The sequence below is a fragment of the Rhinopithecus roxellana genome, chromosome 17, assembly GCF_007565055.1.
Source record: "Rhinopithecus roxellana isolate Shanxi Qingling chromosome 17, ASM756505v1, whole genome shotgun sequence".
Lineage (NCBI taxonomy): Eukaryota > Metazoa > Chordata > Mammalia > Primates > Cercopithecidae > Rhinopithecus > Rhinopithecus roxellana.
This window is the reverse complement of record NC_044565.1, coordinates 78,939,227-78,959,563: the sequence shown is the minus strand read 5'-3', so window position 1 is coordinate 78,959,563 and position 20,337 is coordinate 78,939,227. Positions and strand designations below refer to the sequence as shown.

At 35.7% G+C, this 20,337-nt stretch overlaps 1 protein-coding gene across 1 annotated transcript in view; it reads left to right on the top strand.

Moving 5' to 3' along the window:
• Nucleotides 1-19,810, top strand: part of STRN (striatin) — a 132,623-nt gene extending 112,813 nt beyond the window's left edge. The window contains exons 13-18 of the mRNA XM_010373189.2: nt 2,004-2,125; nt 5,199-5,366; nt 7,818-7,958; nt 12,415-12,522; nt 13,689-13,775; nt 13,862-19,810. Coding sequence (XP_010371491.2) covers nt 2,004-2,125; nt 5,199-5,366; nt 7,818-7,958; nt 12,415-12,522; nt 13,689-13,775; nt 13,862-14,031 — 796 coding nt within the window. The 3' untranslated portion in view covers nt 14,032-19,810. The remainder of the gene's footprint in view (nt 1-2,003; nt 2,126-5,198; nt 5,367-7,817; nt 7,959-12,414; nt 12,523-13,688; nt 13,776-13,861) is intronic.
• Nucleotides 19,811-20,337: the final 527 nt, after the last annotated feature.

Below are 20,337 nucleotides of genomic sequence, written 5' to 3'. Positions count from 1 at the left end.
TTCCTTATACCATATACAAAAATCAATTCAAAATGGATTAAAGACTTAAAGGTAAAACCTAAAACTATAAAAAATGTTGAAGAAAACCTAGGGAATACCATTCTAGACATAGGCCCTGGCAAAGATTTCATAATGAAGGCACCAAAAACAATTGCAACAATGACAAAAAAAAAAAAAAAAAAAAAAAAGACAAATGGTACCTACTTTAACTGAAGAGCTTCTGCACACGTTAGAAACTATCAGCAGAGTAAATAGACAACCCACAGAATGAGAGAAAATATTTGCAAACTATGAATCTGACAAAGGACCAATATCCTGAATCTATAAGGAACCTAAACAAATTAACAAGCAAAAAACAACCCCATTAAAAAGTGGTCAGAGGACGTGAACAGATAGTTTCCAGAAGAAGACATACATGTGGCCAACAGACAGGAAAAAGTGTTCAACATCACTTACTATTACAGAAATGCAAATCAACACACAATGAGATGCCATGTCACAGCAGTCAGAATGGCTGTTATTAAAAGGTCAAAAGATAACATGCTGACAAGGCTGTGGAGAAAAGGGAACACTTAAATGCTGCTGGTAGGAATGTAAATTAGTTCAGCCACTGTGGAAAGCATTTCAGTGATTTCTCAAAGAAGTTAGAACTACCAGTCAACCCAGCATTATTAGGTATATACCCAAAGGAATATAAATCATTCTGCTATAAAGACACATGCATGCATGTGTGTTCATCATAGCACTATTCATAGTAGCAAAGACATGGAATCACCCTAAATGCCCATCAGCGGTAAACTGGATAAAGAAAATGTGGTACATATACACCATGGAATGCTATGCAGCCATAAAAAATGAGATCATGTCCTTTGCAGGAAAATCATGGAACTGAAGGCCGTCAGGTTAAGCAAACTAATGCAGGAACAGAAAACCAAACACTGCATGTTCTCACTTATAAGTGAGAACTGAACATTGAGTATACATGCACACAAGAAGGGAACAATAGACACTAGGGCCAACTTGACTGTGGAGGGTGGGAAGAGGGTGAGGATTGAAAAACTACCCATTGGGTACTACGCTTTTTTCCTGAGTGATGGAATAATATGTACAGCAAACCGCCAAGGCATGCAGTTTATCTCTAGAACCAACCTGCACATGTACGCTTGAAACTAAATGTTAAAAAGTTTTTTGAGAATTGTTTGTGTGTGTGTGTGATGATGCATTTCGTTGTTTTTTTTTTTTCTGTTTCTGTTTAAGGAATGTGCCTTTTCTCTTGATTTAGCGCAGAGATTGGCATACTTTTTATATAAAGAGTCACATAATATCTGACTTAGGCTGTTAGGCTTTTAAAAATATTTTAGGATTTGCTAGTTATATAATTTCTGTTGCATATTCTTGTGTTTTTGTTTTGTTTTATAACCCTTTAAAAATGTAAAGACTTGCCGGGCGCGGTGGCTCAAGCCTGTAATCCCAGCACTTTGGGAGGCCGAGATGGGCGGATCACGAGGTCAGGAGATCGAGACCATCCTGGCTAACACGGTGAAACCCCGTCTCTACTAAAAAATACAAAAAAACTAGCCGGGCGAGGTGGCGGGCGCCTGTAATCCCAGCTACTTGGGAGGCTGAGGCAGGAGAATGGCATAAACCCGGGAGGCAGAGCTTGCAGTGAGCCGAGATCCGGCCACTGCACTCCAGCCTGGGCGACAGAGCGAGACTCCGTCTCAAAAAATTAAAAATAAAATAAAAATGTAAAGACCATTCTTAGCTTGAGGACTGTACAGAAACAGACCAGTGGTTGGATTTGACCTGCAGACCATAATTTACCAACCTCTTACACCAGAGGAAGAAAAATGAACAGTGTTTTGATAGTACCTGAGTTTTCATTTTTTATAAAAAGCAGAAAAATAGCCATTTGGGTAATTAAACATGCTTGTTTTTAACAAGTCATATTATCAGGTTGGTTTTTGAGAACAGCAATTGATTTTTTTTTTTTAATCTCCCAGAGGTCCAGTGCTTTGTGTGGTAATGAGCAGCAATGGTGAGCAGTGTTACAGTGGTGGTACTGATGGACTGATCCAGGGCTGGAATACCACTAATCCCAACATCGACCCCTATGATTCTTATGGTAGGTGATTTCCCAAAGATCTGAAGGAATAAAATTGATTTTTTAAACACATTTTTTCATAGAATATAAAAGGAAGTGATAAGAGATTTTTGAAAATAAATAAGTAAAGAGAACCACATCTTTATTTTGTTAAAAAGGACTTCTGTATTTAGGAATTAACTTGATATACAATGCTAAAGGAAGAAAAGAAAAAAACATTCTTCTTGAAAATACAGTTCCCATTTCTCCAGGGTCTTATTTATTGGAAATACAGGCTTGATTGACAGTTGTTTTCTTATTTTAGGCATCTGTAGAGTTCTTGGTACATAATTACTAAGCCGTAGTAACATTTCATCACTATTCTTGTCAAACAACTTTTAAGGAAAATGGATATTGGTGCCATCCCCTTAGTCAATTTTTGGAGGGCTGTAGAAAGTAATAATTTAAAAAGTCCATGACACCAAAATAGGTAAAAGGCCTCAAAAGTTAAGAAGTGCCCTTTAGTTTTGGGAACAGTACCATACATCATAAATACATATTATAATCTATCAATAGATACTATCATAAATTCATTTGTAAAAACTGTGTAGGAATTGGCTATGTTGGTTTTCTGTTAAGTTCTAGAGTAGTTTGAAGTATCACATTTGTCATAAAAGCATTTTAATTCAATCATCATTTTAGATTAGAGTAAGGATAAGAAATTCAATAAACAAAATTATTTCCCAGCATTTATTTAATAAGCATTAATATTTTGTGAAAAGTAGCCCCACTCTCCCCCAATTCTCTTATAAGTTATCTGTTCTATGCCTTTCCTTACTTCCTTTACCTCTCTGCTAGAGGATCAACTGTCCCTCATTCTGTCCTAGGCCAGTCCTTCCCATTTTGACTTTATTCATTTTAGTTTCTTTTGGGACTGTACTCGAATCTGTCTCTCTTTGCGACTGCATTCTGATCTTTTGCTCTTCTGCTTTCGTTCTCTTGCATCTTAATTAAGCCTTACTCTCTTTGCTTCCTTTGCATCCCCTCAGCAAATAAGTAAATTCGGGTACCTTCCATTCTGAGCAAGGAGAAGCCTTGACCCTGTTTCCCTCTCTGGCTTCTGTTTAGTTCCTCTCATTCCCTCATGATCTGTTTCTTTGATGTTATTGTCTAGAAAACATAATTACCAGTTACTAATTTCATGTTTTTTCTCTGTGCTTCATCCTTCTGCATTCTGGCTTCTGGCTTTAACACTTACATATAACAAGATTGTCAGTAACTAATTGCCTGATCCAAGAATATTTTACAGTCCTTATTTTACTCGATGTATTGGCTGTATTTGAGATTGTTAACAACTCCATCCTTTTTGAAATCTGTCCATGCTATTGACATTTTGACACTTTGTGACAATTTCTATTCTCTGTCCTTCATAAACTGCTTTTATTTTTCTTGCCTTAAGTATTGACATTTATCAAGACCCAGACCCTAACTTTTTGCAGTGTACAAACATTCCTTGAGAGACTGAATCTACATCTGTGCTTAAATCTTTGAGCTTCAGATTGACTGCAGGAATTTCAGGATGACTGTTGAATGGTCTGTAAATCCTAGCATGTTCTGTGTTTCTTCTCCTGTATATTCTTTTTTAGTTGGTGGCACTATGAGAATCACACAAACTAGAAACCTCAGAATTATTTTGGATTCCCTGTTCTGTCACACTGTCCCCACTTACTAATTACCTAGTTTTTTGATAACGACTCCCTAAATATTTCTTGAATTTACTTTTTCTGCTCTGGCCCTCTCACTGCTTCCCCTGGCCTTAGGTCTTTGTCACTCTTTTTGTCTGCTGAAACAATCCCTTGCCTTTGTCTTGATTCTATCCAATCTGTCTTCTGTACTACTACCAAGCTTACCTTACTAAATACATACTTGATCCTGCTGCCCCTGGAGACAGATTCCTTGTTGCTTTCAGGATAATTTCCAAGTTCCTTCATATGTAGTAGAAATCACATCGTAAACTAGATGCCCTCATCCCGTCTACTTCCTACTTCAAAGTCCACACTCCAGTAATACTAAATTGCTTACACATTTCCTTGCATATCATGCTGTTTCTTTTTTCATGTGGTTTTGTGGGTGCTGCCTCCTTGTCAAGCATGCTCTCCCCTTCATCTTCAACTAACTGACATCTGTAAATTCTAGATTTCACTCTCCAGGTTTTCACTCATTCCAATTACTCTCTGTGCTAACTGACGTCTGTCACTTTTATTGTACTTTCAACCTTGTCTGTTGAGGACTGGGATAGAATTGGGTCTTAATCATATATTTGGCTCTATCATTGAGCATAGTGTCTGACACACAGTGTGTCTTCAATAAATATTTTATGGTATGTGTGACAGAGTATATAAGACATAATACCACTGAAATTTCCAGACTTAACATTTGTGAGTCTTCTTGAAAGTACCACTTCATAGAATCATTGTGAAGGTTAATAAAGTTTCCAATTTGACTTTTATCATGAGACTGTGCTTACTTAACCTCCCCACTTCCCTCCCTCTTTCCCTGCATACACTATCACCGCATCTCAGTTACTGCTGTTTGAGAATTTGGGATTCCTGTAGATGTCACTTCCTGTCCATTTTGAATGCCATATTTTCAGGAATAACTGCCATCCATCATATAGTAAGATAAGTGGACAGAAGGAAGTATAGCCAAAGTGCTAAGGGATTTCAGAGAGGGAGAGGACCTCTCTGTTCACTTCCTCAGGGGGTATGAGTTGTGGTTTCTCCAAAGACGAATGAAATTCAAATGATTTTGTATTAACATGCTTTAAAAATATTTAGACAAATGGAAGGACAAAAGGAAGGGGGAGGAAATACTTTTTTTAAGGGGAAAGATACGTGCTTTTAAATTTTAATTTAAAAATTTTAAACTTTACATTTGTATATTTCCAAGCCTGTTTTGATTTACTGTAGCCTGTCAGAAGAATTATAGAAACCAAGAGTCATATTTTATACTGTTATCAGGTGCTGTTGTTTATATATTTTACTTTCTCTGAAATCTAAGTACCTTTGTGATTTTTTTTGTCTTCCTGATTTTGCATTTTTACTGTTTTGTATAGATCCTTCTGTTTTACGAGGCCCTCTGCTAGGCCACACGGATGCAGTCTGGGGTCTGGCTTATAGTGCAGCACATCAGCGTTTGTTGTCCTGTTCAGCAGATGGCACTCTGCGTGTATGGAATACAACTGAGGTTGCTCCAGCACTAAGTGTATTTAATGATACTCAAGGTACATACTTTAAAAAATCATTTTGCTGAATCCTCTGTAAAACAGTTTATTCTGAAAACAAGCAAGCAGATAAATGATTCTCTGAACGCTTTATATTTAATTTGAAAGTTTTTGAAGCAACGAAAATGTATTTGTTTGAATTTCCAACCTATATATAGTTTTGTTGTTGTTGTTTTGTTTTGTTGAGATAGAGTGTCACTCTGTCGTCCAGGCTGGAGTGCAGTGGCGCGATCTCAGCTCACTGCAACCTGTCTCGCAGGTTCAAGCGATTTTCCTGCCTCAGCCTCCAGCACACACCAGCACGCTCAGCTAATTTTTGTATTTTTTTTTTAGTAGAGACAAGGTTTCACTATGTTGGCCAGGCTGGTCTCAAACTGCTGACCTCAAGTGATTCACCTGCCTCAGCCTCCCAAAGTGCTGGGATTACAGGCGTGAGCCACTGCACCTGGCCTGTAATTTTTAAAGGAATGGTTTTTGGTGAAAGAACACACAGATTTTAGGTTTTAAAAAATTAAGATATAATTTATGTATAGTGAAAAACAAGTATTAAGGATACATTTCAGTGAGTCTGATAGATAAGTACACCCATGTAACTCATACATCAATCAAGACATAGAGTCCGGGTGTGGTGGCTCACACCTGTAATCCTAGCACTTTGGGAGGCTGAGGCAGGAGGATCACTGGAGGCCAAGAAAAGACTATATTTGCCCATTCTCATACCACTATAAAGAAATACCTGAGATTGAGTAATTTGTTTGTTTGCTTTTAAAAAGTTTAATTGGCTGACAGTTCTGTACAGGAAGCATAGCAGCCTTTGTTTGGCTTCTAGGGAGGCCTCAAGCAATTTACAATCCTGGCGGAAGGCAAAGGGACAGGAGGCATGTCTTACATGGCCAGAGCAGGAGGAAGAAGGGGGTGGAACATACTTTTAAACAACCAAATCTTGTGAGAACTCTATCACGAGAATAGCACCAAAGGGCAAAATCCGCCCCATGATCCAGTCACCTCCTATCAGGCCCTATCTCTAACCTTGGGGATTACAGTTTGACATGAGACTTGAGTGGGGACACATATCCAAACCATGTAACAGATAGAACATTTCCTTTATCTCCCCAAAGTTCCTTCGTGTCTTTCCAAGTCAATCCCCTCCTCTCCTTATTCCCAACCAGAGGTACCCACTGTTGTGATTTCTTCCATCATAGATTAGTTTTATCTACTCAAACTTCATGTAAATGGAATAATACAGTATGTGTTCTTTGTATCTTGCTTTTACTCTTCATTATAATGTTTTTGAAATTCATTTGTGTTATATCAATTACTTCTTTCATTTTTATTTGATAGTATTTCATTAAGCCATAATTTGTCTATTCATTTAATTTGTCTATTCATTTACATCTTGATGGATATTTGGGTTGTCTCTAGTTTTTTGCTATTTTGAGTAAAGCTGCTGTGAACATTCGTATATTTTCATTATAGGTGTGTAGAGACTTAGAAGTAGAAAGCCATATGGACTTTCATTTGGATGTTTACTTTATGTGAAATCACTAAAAAGTTTTTAAAAATTTTTGTGGTTGTACCATTTTACACTTTTGACAGTAGTGTATGAGCGTTCCAGTTGCTCTGCATCCTTAAAAAATTTGGTGTTGTCAGTCTCTTTAACTTTAGCCATTCTGGTGGATGTGTAGTAGTATTTCATCGTAATTTATTTCCATTTCTTTGATGGCTAATTACGATGAGCATTTCTTTTGTTTGCTTATTGGTTATTTGTATATCTTCTTCTGCAGTATACACATTTTTGAACTGTTAGCTTGCTGTAGTTAGATTTTGAGCTAAATGAAAAAAATCAGATTATTATATTCACTTTATATGTTTCCTTTTATTTTTTATGTTTATAAATAAGCTCTAAGTTATAATGTATTCTAGATGGTAAATAAAAATACCTTCTTTATTCTTGAGCTATTATAACTTCTCTCCAGGCTTTGATGAGTTGTCTTCATATGGTATTTGCATGACTCTAACAATAAATAATATTTTTAAAATTTACTTTTTAATTTCTCTATTTTTGATGAGCTAACATTCCTAATAAGAGATGGGTTTTTTAAAATGAAGAATTCCCACTATGTCACTCTAAGCTCGAGGTTGAGTGGAAGCAGCAAAATTTGTAATTCATACATGTTTTCCATTTGCTTTCTGAATAAAGGCTTGCATTCCATAAATGTATCAGCTGAGTAACAGCGAGATCTGCTAAGCAGGTAAGGGAAATAAATAGACTAGGGCTAAAAGTTACGAAGAAATAGTCTCCAATGATTAGTTACGAGCTAATTCTCATTCTTATGGTAAGCCTTGTTGACTTCTTAAGGAAGCCATGTCATTATTTGTTTTGCTATATTTTAAGTGCATTGTCAAGTAGATGGTTTAATTGCCATTCTATTTCAATATGTTCTCTTTCAGAATTGGGAATCCCTGCCTCTGTGGATCTAGTAAGCAGTGACCCGAGCCATATGGTAGCATCATTCAGCAAGGGATATACAAGCATCTTTAACATGGAAACACAACAACGCATTCTCACTTTAGAATCCAGTGTAGATACAAGTATGCATACCAATTTTAAATAGTCTGTGTTTATTTTTTTAACGTAATCAGAATTATAACTACTGCAGTCAGCTGTGAAAAATGTATGTCATTATAAAGCTTTCTGTCTCTTAAATCTCAGAACACAGTTACTTAGAAGGATGTAAATATTTACTTTTTAAGAATTAGGGTTAAGTTTATGTACATTTATAACTATACTGTTTGAAATAGCATTTGAGCTATTCCAAAGATGGGTCAAGTTTTATTTTATACTAAATGATTAATTTTCAATTCTATTTGAAGAAAGCCATATTTATTCTGATAGGAAATAAAATCTATTTTTTGTTTCTCATAATTTCATATTTTAAATCAACTTAATTTTATATTAATAGTGTGATTTGGTACAGCTCAATACAGATCATGTTGTGGCACTCAGAATTCCAAACCTGAAGCATCTTATTGGATGCAGGAAGTCAGGAAATAAATGCTTTTTCAGGTTATGAAGAAGATACTACAGACTCTTTTTTGCTTTTTAGCTTTCTTTACCATTGCTTTCTGTCTTTAGCCATAATCCAGACAATCACAGTTTAGGTTGCAGCTGATGAAGAATACCACATACAGATACTGTTGTTTTAATTGAGAACTAGCTTTAAAAGTGATTACATGTTGGGTGTGTGTACATCCATGTGTGAACATGTCCATGCATATGTGTACATATATTCTTGTGTTATTCTCACTCTCTGTCTCTCAAAAAGTTTCTTTATTCCATTGTGTTTTTCATTGTTTTCCCTTCCTAACCTGTTGTTCATTGTTTTCTTCTGATATGCTGAGACTTGTGTGGGGAAGTAAGCATGAATAGAACTTTGAGCTACTTGGATGTAAACAAGAGAGACAGGAAAATAAAAACTGAGATGATAGATTTGGAAAAGGAGAATATCACCAAGAAATTACAGGTTTTAGACTCTCAATAAATTTAAAATCACATTTAAATATATGATCCAAAGCTACAGTAGTAAAATAAAAAACTAATATGAAATTAGAAAGGATGAGAACATTTTTGTAATTACCTTCAGAGATTATATGGCCAATTTGTGAACATCCTGAGTGCAAATAGTGCTTTTTTTTTTTTTGAGACGGAGTCTCACTCTGTCGCCCAGGCTGGAGTGCAGTGGCCGGATCTCAGCTCACTGCAAGCTCCGCCTCCCGGGTTTATGCCATTCTCCTGCCTCAGCCTCCCGAGTAGCTGGGACTACAGGCGCCCACCACCTCGCCCGGCTAGTTTTTTTTTTTGTATTTTTTAGTAGAGACGGGGTTTCACCGTGTTAGCCAGGATGGTCTCGATCTCCTGACCTCGTGATCCGCCCGTCTCGGCCTCCCAAAGTGCTGGGATTACAGGCTTGAGCCACCGCGCCCGGCCAATAGTGCTTTTTAATGACTACAGGTTAATAAGATGTCAAGTCTGGTAGATAAGATGGATAAAGAGAACTAGGCAAGTGAGTCCATATTTTCCCCCAAGAGATATGACCCTAAATTAATAGGAATTTTTACCTGACACTGGAAATATTTTGAAAAAACTTCCAAGAATGTTTTTAACAAAGGCAACATTACTGGAATAAATGATCATTATTTTGAGTTGTAATATGTCCTGACATTTTCTAAATTATGTTTTTTACTTTTAAAGTTGTATAAAGCAAACTTAAATTAGTCTCTTACTATGTTTTACTGTGAACTACCCCTTGCTATTTATATTTGGTTGTGTTGTTCTGTTTTGGAATTTAGCATTTTTAAAAAAAAAAAAATGAAAAGACCAAACAAGCTTCAAGGTGAAAGTGAATTTTATATAGAGTTTAAAGTGATGAAGGATGTTTGTTAGAATAGGAATAAATTACCCTTCTTCTCGTTGATGTCAGTGGCGATTTGGCTTTGATAAAGTCAAAGGTAGTTGAAGCAGATATGTCACAAGCTGGGTATGAGTAGTGTTCTTTGCATTCTGCCTACGTCTCTGATTTGTCATCAAGTGGAGAAGCTTCCTTAAAAGTATTACCAAATAAGAACTTTCTTTGCCTGTTTCCATGATTTGATTTCAATCATATTTATTTTCTAGCTCTCAAAGCAATTGAGACTATTCTCTAAAACATCTCTCTCAGAATATATGGGATACTTCACTTAAAGTATTTCTTTTTTTGTTGTTACTGTTTTTCTCTTGCTGGACTTTACAACAGGTATTGCTCAATGGAGTATTACCTGTAGAGGAAATAATGCATAGTCTGATTTTGTGAATAAGCATCTCTTTAGGATCTAAATCAGGTGTAACTGACTAAGAACTTATTCCACATGGTCAAGTGAGTTTTGTATTTTATATATATATATATATATATATTTTTTTTTTTTTTTTTTTGGAGACAAAGTCTCGCTCTGTTACCCAGGCTGGAGTGCAATGGTGCGATCTCAGTTCACTGCAACCTCCACCTCCTGGGCTCAAGCAATTCTCCTGCTTCAGCCTCCTGCGTAGCTGGGACCACAGGCATATGCCACCATGTCTGGTTCATTTTTGTATTTTTTGTAGAGACAGGTTCACCATGTTGGCCAGGCTGGTCTTGAACTCCTGACCTCAAGTGATCCTCCTGCCTTGACCTCCTAAAGTGCTGTGATTACAGGCGTGAGCCACCATGCCAGCCATGTTTTATATTTAAATAACAGGCTGGGTAATTACCTGCCACTAACATTGGGAAGAAACTATCTTCAGTTTTTAAGATGTCATATTTCTAGGAGCCACATGAAAATTCTGTAAGATTAGACTGTTTTTAGCTGTATTTTTTATTATGTGAATATAAACTTGTAATACCTATTCTAGGGTTCAAAAATTTTTTTAAACTCTTTATTTTGAAATAATTTTAAACTTGCAGAAAAGGTACAAAAACAGTATAAGAACTCCTGGCTACCCTTCACACATATTTAGCAGTTTTTAACATTTTGTCACATTTGCTTTTTCACTCTATATATGTGTATAATTTTAACTTCTGAACCGTATGAGAGACATCATGCTCCTATCCCCTAGATCCTTTAGCGTGTAATTCCTAAGAACAAGGACATTCTCTGATGTAGTGTATTACAATGATCAAAATCAGGAAACTTAACATTGACACAATACTATTATCTGAGTTACTATTTATATTCAAATTTTGACAGTTGTCCCAGTAATATACTTTACAAGGACGTCCCTTTCTCTCCCTGGACCATAATTTAATTTTTAAAATTTTGACATACCTTCAATTAGTGTTCTCTTTTTGTCAGTTTTTCTTTTCTCTTAAAAAAAGCTTAACAGAAATCACTGAGGTTTTAAATTACTGATTTCTTTTTAATAAAAGCCTTTCAGGAAGAATGTGTGATCACCAATTTTGGCAGTTGTGTGATCTGCATGAACCATCAGGGTGGGAGAGAGTTAGAAGTTAGAATAGGTACTGATATTGTCACCTGATTGTGGAGGAGTCACAACTTTTTCTGAACCTTGATGTGTTCACTGTGATATGAGCTTGATATGTGCTTTCCTATTGCACTGTGTATATAACTGAAGTTTCTTTGGAACTTACTAACACAAAAAATACAGTTAGGATGCTGACTTTTAGGATTCCAAACCTGGTTCCGTCAAATGATGACCATTTCTATTATGATGAGGAAGAGTGAAAAAGGGATTTAAGGATTAAGAAGCTCTCTTTGTCATATTTATCTTTAGATAATAACGATGTGATACAGAACATTGTGTGCAAAAAGAACTGAGGTATAAATTTGAGGATTACCTCCATGTAAGTGATGATAGAACTTACTTATATTAAAGTAGCAAAATCTCACAGAACATTGTAGAATGAACAGTGTTAGTGGTTCTAGACTAAGCCTTAGGTGGCACCCACATATAGCAGGAAATTGTAATTTATAAGTATTTCCAGATTTATCAGTATAGTATAGCTCAGGCAATTCTCTTTCCTAACATTGAAATTTTGAAAACAATCACAGCATAAATGAACTAAAAACAAATAATAAAAGTCACATTATTTACTTTTTCTTTTCCTTTTCCTTTTTTTTCTTTTTTCTTTTCTTTTTTTGAGACAGAGTCTCGGTCTGACACCTAGGCTGTGGAATACAGTGGCACAATCTTGGCTTACTGCAACCTCTGCCTCCCAGGTTCAAATGATTCTCCTGCCTCAGCCTCCTGAGTAGCTGGGACTACAGGCATGCACCACCACACTCGGCTAATTTTTGTATTTTTAGTAGAGAGAGGGTTTCACCATGTTGGCCAGGATGGTCTCGATCTCCTGACCTCATGATCCACCTGCCTTGGCCTCCCACCTTGCTGGGATTACGGGCAAGAGCCACCATGGCCAGCCTACTTTTTCAGTCTCTTAGGCAGATAATTCAGTTTTTCTTTGTGTGAAAAATATCTTTGACTAAATTGTGTTGCTTTTTAATTTTTTGTTTTTAGCAGCCAACTCTTCCTGCCAAATAAATAGAGTCATCAGTCATCCTACTCTTCCGATCAGCATCACTGCTCATGAAGACAGGCACATCAAATTCTATGATAACAATACAGGTAAGAACTTACTAAGAATTGATTTTTATTAAAGAAAAAAAAATCCCTACCACAAGTAGACTAATTTTGGTGTTTGTTGGTGGTTTCGTAGTCAGGGAATAGGCACTGAAACACAAATACTCTCCCGGCTTGGTTTCTCTTCATTCCATCCAAATCTGCTAAGACTAGTACAGAATCATTTTGGTTTATTTACTAGTGAGCAGATGCTATATGTAGGCTTTAGAGCCAAGGTTATCACTAGGGACACCAGGAAAAATTCACTCAAATACCAATAAAAATGATCTGTTGCTGTGATCTGTTGTAGTAGTATATATTGGGGAAAAGTAGAAATATTGGAAATAGAGGCATATGGTCATTATGTTGTTCAGTTATTGAATAGCATTATTCAATATTCAATTATTCTGTTATCAAATAGACTTTTTTAGTGTTGCAGATGGAAAACCTCCAGGTCATTGTATTCGTTTTTCCATGGACTAATATTTTCTGTGTTATAAAACTGACTAGTTGGTCCTCATTGATTTGAATTGTGCATGGAGACTTGCCCAAGTTTTATTTTACTACATTTCACCAGTATAAAGGAAATTTAGGAAGCGTTGTGCTGGGAGGAAAGCACCCTATATTAGCTGCCATATTTATCTAAGTATCTGCCTTTAACATGTTGACTTTTGGTGACTTTGTTTAGCTACTGGTAATGAATATTTAATATTTAAAATTTTTTTCTATATGTTGTATCCACCAAAATTATGGCCACGTTTTCTTTCTGTCCCTTTTTCCTTGCCTCATTGTTTTCTCTCTGTGAATTTGAATTCTGTGTTTCCGCAACTCATAAGTTGCCAGTAGCTGAAGAATGCAAAGTAGGTGATTAATAATGTCTACGTTCTAATTAACAAATGTGGCTTAAGGAGTGTGTGTAGAAATTACTTACTTCCATATTGTGGCTTAAAAGACAAAAGTGTAATCTAAAATTTGAGCTTTTTTGGTTTTCCGTATCATTGCCATGACTAGAGGCAAGAGGGGAGACGTGTTGTTTTAGTTGATGGGAAAAGCTGTTCATACAGTAAGCACACAGAGAGGGATGACTGGAGAAACCAGCATGACATGGTAACTGGCATATATTGACGATGAGGAAAGGCATTAATAAGGAATATCCATCTCTTTTTCCGAAGGCAAACTGATCCACTCAATGGTAGCCCACCTAGAAGCTGTTACAAGTTTAGCAGTTGATCCTAATGGCCTTTACTTGATGTCTGGCAGTAAGTACCTCAACTATGGATTATTTATTTGTCCTTACCATTTTCATGTTAATGTAATTTTTCCTTTCAATTTTTTTGGGGTATAGGTCATGACTGTTCAATACGTTTATGGAATCTAGAAAGTAAGACGTGTATCCAAGAATTCACAGCTCATCGAAAAAAGTTTGAAGAATCGATTCATGATGTAGCTTTCCACCCATCCAAATGCTATATAGCCAGTGCTGGAGCTGATGCACTGGCTAAAGTCTTTGTATGACGCAATGCATCATCTTCACCTTCTAGCTGTTTATAAGTAATCAGCTGCACAAAAGAGATACAGAAGACGAGGGCAAGAATCAACTCGTCCTGCCCTTTTGTTCTGCTGAAGGAGCACAGAGAACATTTGTTGAAGTATAGTTTTGCGATTCATATACTGTTTTCTAAAACTAAGGTTTGTTCAGGTTGCTGCAAGCTCAGCTGAATCTGTGAGCCTGAGGTCTGTTTCAAATTTCCCCCTCATAGGCGTCTTTATTTCTGAGGTTGTTCTAATTCGCTAGGCAGGCCTGAGCGAATACAAGTTTAGCTTGTCCCTGTTGAGTAAGTAGGGCATGCTACAATGGATAATTAAAAAGCTTGATAACTGGGACTGAATAGAAGAAAACGGGAAAGTTAGACCAAGTTCTCCCCTGCGAAATCTTATTAAACACATTAAATAGTCAAAATAGTAATCTTTATCATATCTGCCTTATTAACCCCTTTGTGTATAATGACCACGCAGTGTTAAGCTGAGTTTTTAATTTGGCTCTCCTTTCAACTGTTCACATAAAGCACCTGGCAAAGTGTTTTACCTGTTAGGGGGAGAAAAATGCAATAATATGTTAAATATATTATTATTCAGAAATGCTGAACAAATAGTTTGCAAGCAGATTTCTATATTGTATTACAGTTTTGAAAATAGATTTGGTATCATTCTGAAGTTTAGCTATCAAGCATTCACCATTGTGAAGAATAGTTGATTGACTCTGCTTTTACTAACAGATTTAACTTATTCAGGTTTGAAATTCTGTTTATTTTTAAGGGTAAACAGGGCATATCTCTTTAATAATTTCTATTTAAAATTCACTTTATTCATGTGACATTTATAGTACCAGAGTGATTATTTCATACCAATGAAATCTTACTTTTCAGTGACTGAAAAGATAGAAGTTATTTGCTAATAGTCATTTATCAGCACCCACCTAATCATGCTTCAGATGATCTGTGCTCTTTTTTCTTTGTCATATTCAAGTTATCTGACATCTGCCAAGAATAGTTCATAATTATTAAGAGTCCAAAGAGTATGGTTAACTTCACGCAGCTGCTTTTGCAGAAGTACTAATAAAAACAAATGTTTTGTACCCAAAAGTCCTCTATTAATCTCTCTAAGAAGAATCTCCTGGAAATCTGGATGAAAGAGTTTAATGCCAAATATTGGCTAAAAAGTTCTGTCTTTCTCCCTATTCCTCCCCCGTTGTTTAATTGAGATAATACATGTTTTAATGGGCAGTTTATCTGTATTGTTTCTAGGGAAATCCACACCTTAAAAGGCCAGGCTTCCCCAGCCCAACTTACCTGTGACCCACCTACATGTGGTCAGCTTTTGGGATTCTGAGGACCCCGCTATCTAGACCTAGTCCTCTGTCATACCTTATTTCTGTAGCCGTTATGTCTCTCTTCATACTCTTTCTTCTTTGTCCCCAATGACAGAGACCAATCTAGAAATTAGAAATAAATTATTAATGTCCAACTTGCCACCAAAAATATAGACTCTTAGATTTTAAAAATATTAAATCTATAAATATTTTAACCAGTTAAAACAATTTCTACATATTCCATTCCCCACATTTTCCATCATCACAACAATGATGCTTCTCATGATATGTACATCTTCTTCAGAAAGTATTCTGGTGGTGATGTGGCTAATGATTGACAGTATTTTTGTAAAATTTCTGCTTGTTTGCCTCTGGAATTCTGCATTATACAGGCAGATTTTCTTTAAAGCTAAAGACCTGTGCTAAATTTGCATGATTTTCATACAGATAGGCTGTAGTATTTTAATACAGCTACCTTTTCATTGCATCTTTGTGCTTTGGTTAACAGGCAAGCTCAAGAGACTCCATTGTGTACTTAAATGAATTGACCTACACATGGGCTATCAGGTGAATACTTATATTTCCATGCAGATACAGAATTCCATATTATGTTCAGTAAATTTGTTTTGGTTCTTCACAGTGAAGAAAGAATGTTTCTAACCCAACATTTGTAGAAGGATACTGGAAAATTCCTTCGAGGAAGGAAGGAAGGAAGTTGCCATTACTTGGTGTGTTTATGATGGATGACCATAAAGCTATTGTTCTATCAGTTATTGTTTTAATTACCTTCTAAGATCTTCAGTACCTGCTTTACTAATGTCACTGAAATTCTAAAAACCAAGACATTCTTCCCCTGTTCATTTTATGCTTCATGGTTGAAATTTTTCTGTCAGTGAGTGGAAAATAACCATGAGATACATTGACTGTAGTGCAAATGGAACTGTTGAAAGTTCCTTAGAAAGCCAGTGCTGTGGCATTGGAGACTACAGAGAGAGTCTTCTCTACCAGCAGTGCATGATCTCAGCCTAGAAATGAGCCAAAGCTGTCTTCCAACCAGAGTAGCATATACATGTGTCTGACTTTTCCCCTAGCCTGTTAAACATTCAATGAAAATTCACAGAATGAACAAATTCAATGTTTAAGCAGCCATTGAAATGCTTTCGTAGAGCTTCATTTGTAAATATCTTGTTTGAAATGTATTGGAATAGTATGAAAATTAGCAGGAGGTTTGGATCCCCCTGCCTTATTTTCATATGCTATGGATACATCTCTGGGAGCTTGCAGCACCCTTCTCAAAACTCATCTGTCATATGGAGCTCATTTGCTACTCAAACCATAGACAGATTATTTAACAGAAGTGATATAATGACCTTCAGTATTTTTCTATTGAACAAGTTTAACAACTTTTGCCATTAAACAAATACTTAGTTATGCAAAGTATTTAGCTTTTATAATCATTTTAGTTATGACTAAAAGGGGGGAAATTGAGCTGCATCACTGATGATGAACTTTGTGAGAAATTTTTTTTTAATCTGACTTTCATTCCTTCAATATTCTTGCTATAAATTTCTTTTGGAGATAATGATGAAGATTTATTTGAAAATGTCTAAAATGTATGTATATTTTATAAGTATATATTATATATATTGTAAGAATATATATAATATATAAACTATATATATATATAAAAAACCATAGGTGCATTTTACTGTTTTGTAATTTCATTTTTGGAGGTAGTATACACAGCAGATAATGATGAGTATGATGAGTGTTGTGCTGTTTGCTTTTGCAGTATAATATATAGTTCTAAATGTTTAAATTACTGTATATACAATATTCATTATAGGCTAGCATGCTTGTTTTAAAGACTGTCATTCTAGTGTATTAAAATCTGAATGTAAGAAAACCTGGCTATTCAAATGTGAATTGAAAAATATTTCATTCTCAGTACTGAACTATTTCCATTGAACATTCAGGCTTTTTAACAAAAACAAGTATCATCAAGAAGGCAATAGCTAGAAAATGAGAGGTGCCTTTAAAAAAAAAAAACAAAAAACAAATGCAGCCTTACAGTGAGGATGAAGATTGAGTTGGGGGTGGGGGTGGGAGGGGGGGCACAGAGAGAGAGAGAGTTAATGTGTGTGTGCATACATGCGTGTGTGTGTGTGTGTGTTTACCAATCTGTGAAGGTCCTGATTTGTGACCATCAATGTCTTTTTAATGTATCTGCTCAACTTCTAGGACTTCAGGGGACATTTCATGCGCTTTGTGCTCTTGAGCACCATATATACTTTCCAAGAATTTTGAATGTGAATTCCTAGAAATTTCAGTAGAGAAAAAAATAGCTATGCTTTAATTATAGTACAGTTCAGGTAGAAGGAGAAATTATTGGTTCACCAAAATTATGGGATCTCATTAATGTTGGCTGAGTAAATGTAACTTTTTAAAGGCTCACTTTTTAATACTTCATGTATTTCCCTCTTACAAAACTGCATGTCATGAAGTTCTTACGTGATAAAGATTCAACTAGTAAATATTTTTAGGTTAATTACCTGAACTAGTTAAAATTCCACCTAAAAAGAGTCTTAAAATATTTAAATGGCATCTCTCATATCTACCTCTTTGTCATTGCTGCCATTTTAACTGAAGCAAATCTTTATGACATCTGAAATGACGGTTGGATGCAATTTAAAAAAATCTATGTTGGTGCTTTTCTCAGGCTTTGTCATTTAAGTTATATTGTATTAAGGTGTCACAAATCAGATTGAAAGGCTCAGAATTAATTTTGTTTTTCTTTGAAAGAATTGCTTAAAATTAACCATCAATGTTGTTAGTGAGTGGAGATACTGAATCTTTCGTTGGTGTATGTCTGTGTGATGTTTTCAACCAATAGCCAAATAATTATTGAACTTACATGAAAAAGTTCTGAATATAATTTTATTCAGATTACTTTATTCTTTGAAAGTGACTACAAGACTATTAAGTACATAATCATTCATTTTATTTACTCAGAAGTTGCCTCTCCATTACTGTTAACTTGTTTAGTTATTTATATAATTGCAGTACTTTAAGTGTTGGACACTGGGATTCAGGTTGTACAAAGTAGTAGCTGACAAAAAATATGTATATTTTTGTGAAATGTATCAAACCCTAAAGTTCATTTTAGAGAAAGGCCCAGAAAACATATCTCTGTTTAAAAACAAAGGACAGGTCATTCGTCAATAATTTGAATCATTTTTACTTTTGCCAGTACAAACTTTGTAATTGGCCATATCCATCATCCAACTGGATCTTCATGTCAGTGTAAGGGATGCCAGGTTGACAAAGTATTTAACAGATCCTTTACATCAGTTTTTGTTTTTTGTTTTTTTTTAATTCTATAGAAAGCAAATGTTAGGCCAAACAGATCCCTAAATCCCACTCATTGATTCTGGCAGTATTCCTAAAGTGGTGCTTAGGGGGTCGGAATTTTCTGGATCTTTGCTAATCCAAGCTTTAGATTTAATTTAACCGGGACCACATGCTTGTCATCCCTCTGATGCAAATTTTCAAAATCATTTTAATTTAGATTCTAATGTCTGCCTGGGTTTTTAACAGGCTGTGAACCAGTGAGTGCCTTTTTAATGTAGAATGATTTTTTTTTCACCCTGGGTGGGTGTTAGTTAGCTCCTCTCTGAAAATGTCTCAGAGAATGGTATTTTAATTGACTTGTAGAGAGCTGCTAAATTTGTTATTATCAGCAATCAGAAAGTCTTTGGTCTACCACACATCTCCCTCCCTACTATCTCTTCATTGTTTGGCTGAAGTTTGCCTCTTGTGAGAAAACAATACAAACCCCTTTCTCCACACACTTTTTTTCTAGCCCAGATTAATAGGTTTCCCCTACCCCCATCCCAATTCTATGATCTAATACCTGTTTTTAGGAGGAACCTCTTCTTTTTAATAGTGAAATATGCTGGTTATTTTATGTTTTCTCAAGTTCAGTTCACTAGAACTGGCCACAGGGTGTCATCAATTCAGATTCCTAAATAATCCTTTCTCTCCACACCCAGTCCTCCAGCTGGTGAGCCCTGGGCCAGATTGTTTGATCTTCAGGTATTTTAAATTTTAGTTACATAAATTAATGTAAATTAATCCAAATGCTAAGTTTTGTGGTGCAAGAAGTTTCTTTTGTAAATTCAGGGTATGGGTAAGCTAATTAAGATATCCATCTTTGGTGGCTCTAAGTGTATTATTTGTTTTTAAATAAAGTGTACAAATATAGATAACGTGCTATAGGTGTTTCATGAATTGGAATATTTGTCAGATTTGGGATCTAGCTGTGACTTTACAGTGAATTAGTTAAATTAACATAGTCTCATTTGGGGCTTCTGGGGGAAGAGTCGTAGAGGCGTGCAGAGAAATAAAAGGATATTAGACAAAGTATATGTGAGTCCGAAATTAATGAACCAGTCTTAATTACTGAATGTGAGGAAGGAGAAGTTTATAGAGAATTTGGGCCTCTGAAAAGCCAGTCAAATTAAAATACCTTCTAGAATTGGGTCAGTGATACTTTCAGAGACACATATGTTTAATGAATAGGTTTTATGTTTTTCAGATGTTCAGTTTAAATGGCTTTTAAAATTTATACACATATATAAATACAGTGTTTTTTTTTTCTTTGGCTACTTAACAGACACACACAAGCCTTCCACATTCCTTGCCCCTTCAAATCAACATTATTTTTCAAGGCTTTTGGCCTGCCCAGAACTCACAATCTCTTTGTTCCAGTCTGGATCCACAATACAGTATGAAATTTAAAAGGCACTTCTGGTGTCCTTGAAACTATCCACCATTATTGGTGTTCTGTATGCTGGTATATTAATGAGTGTTATATCCTTTGGTATGTACACACATTTTCAGTAGTGTTGGAAACGTCTCTTTTATCTTTTTAATGAGGACTGAGATTAGCT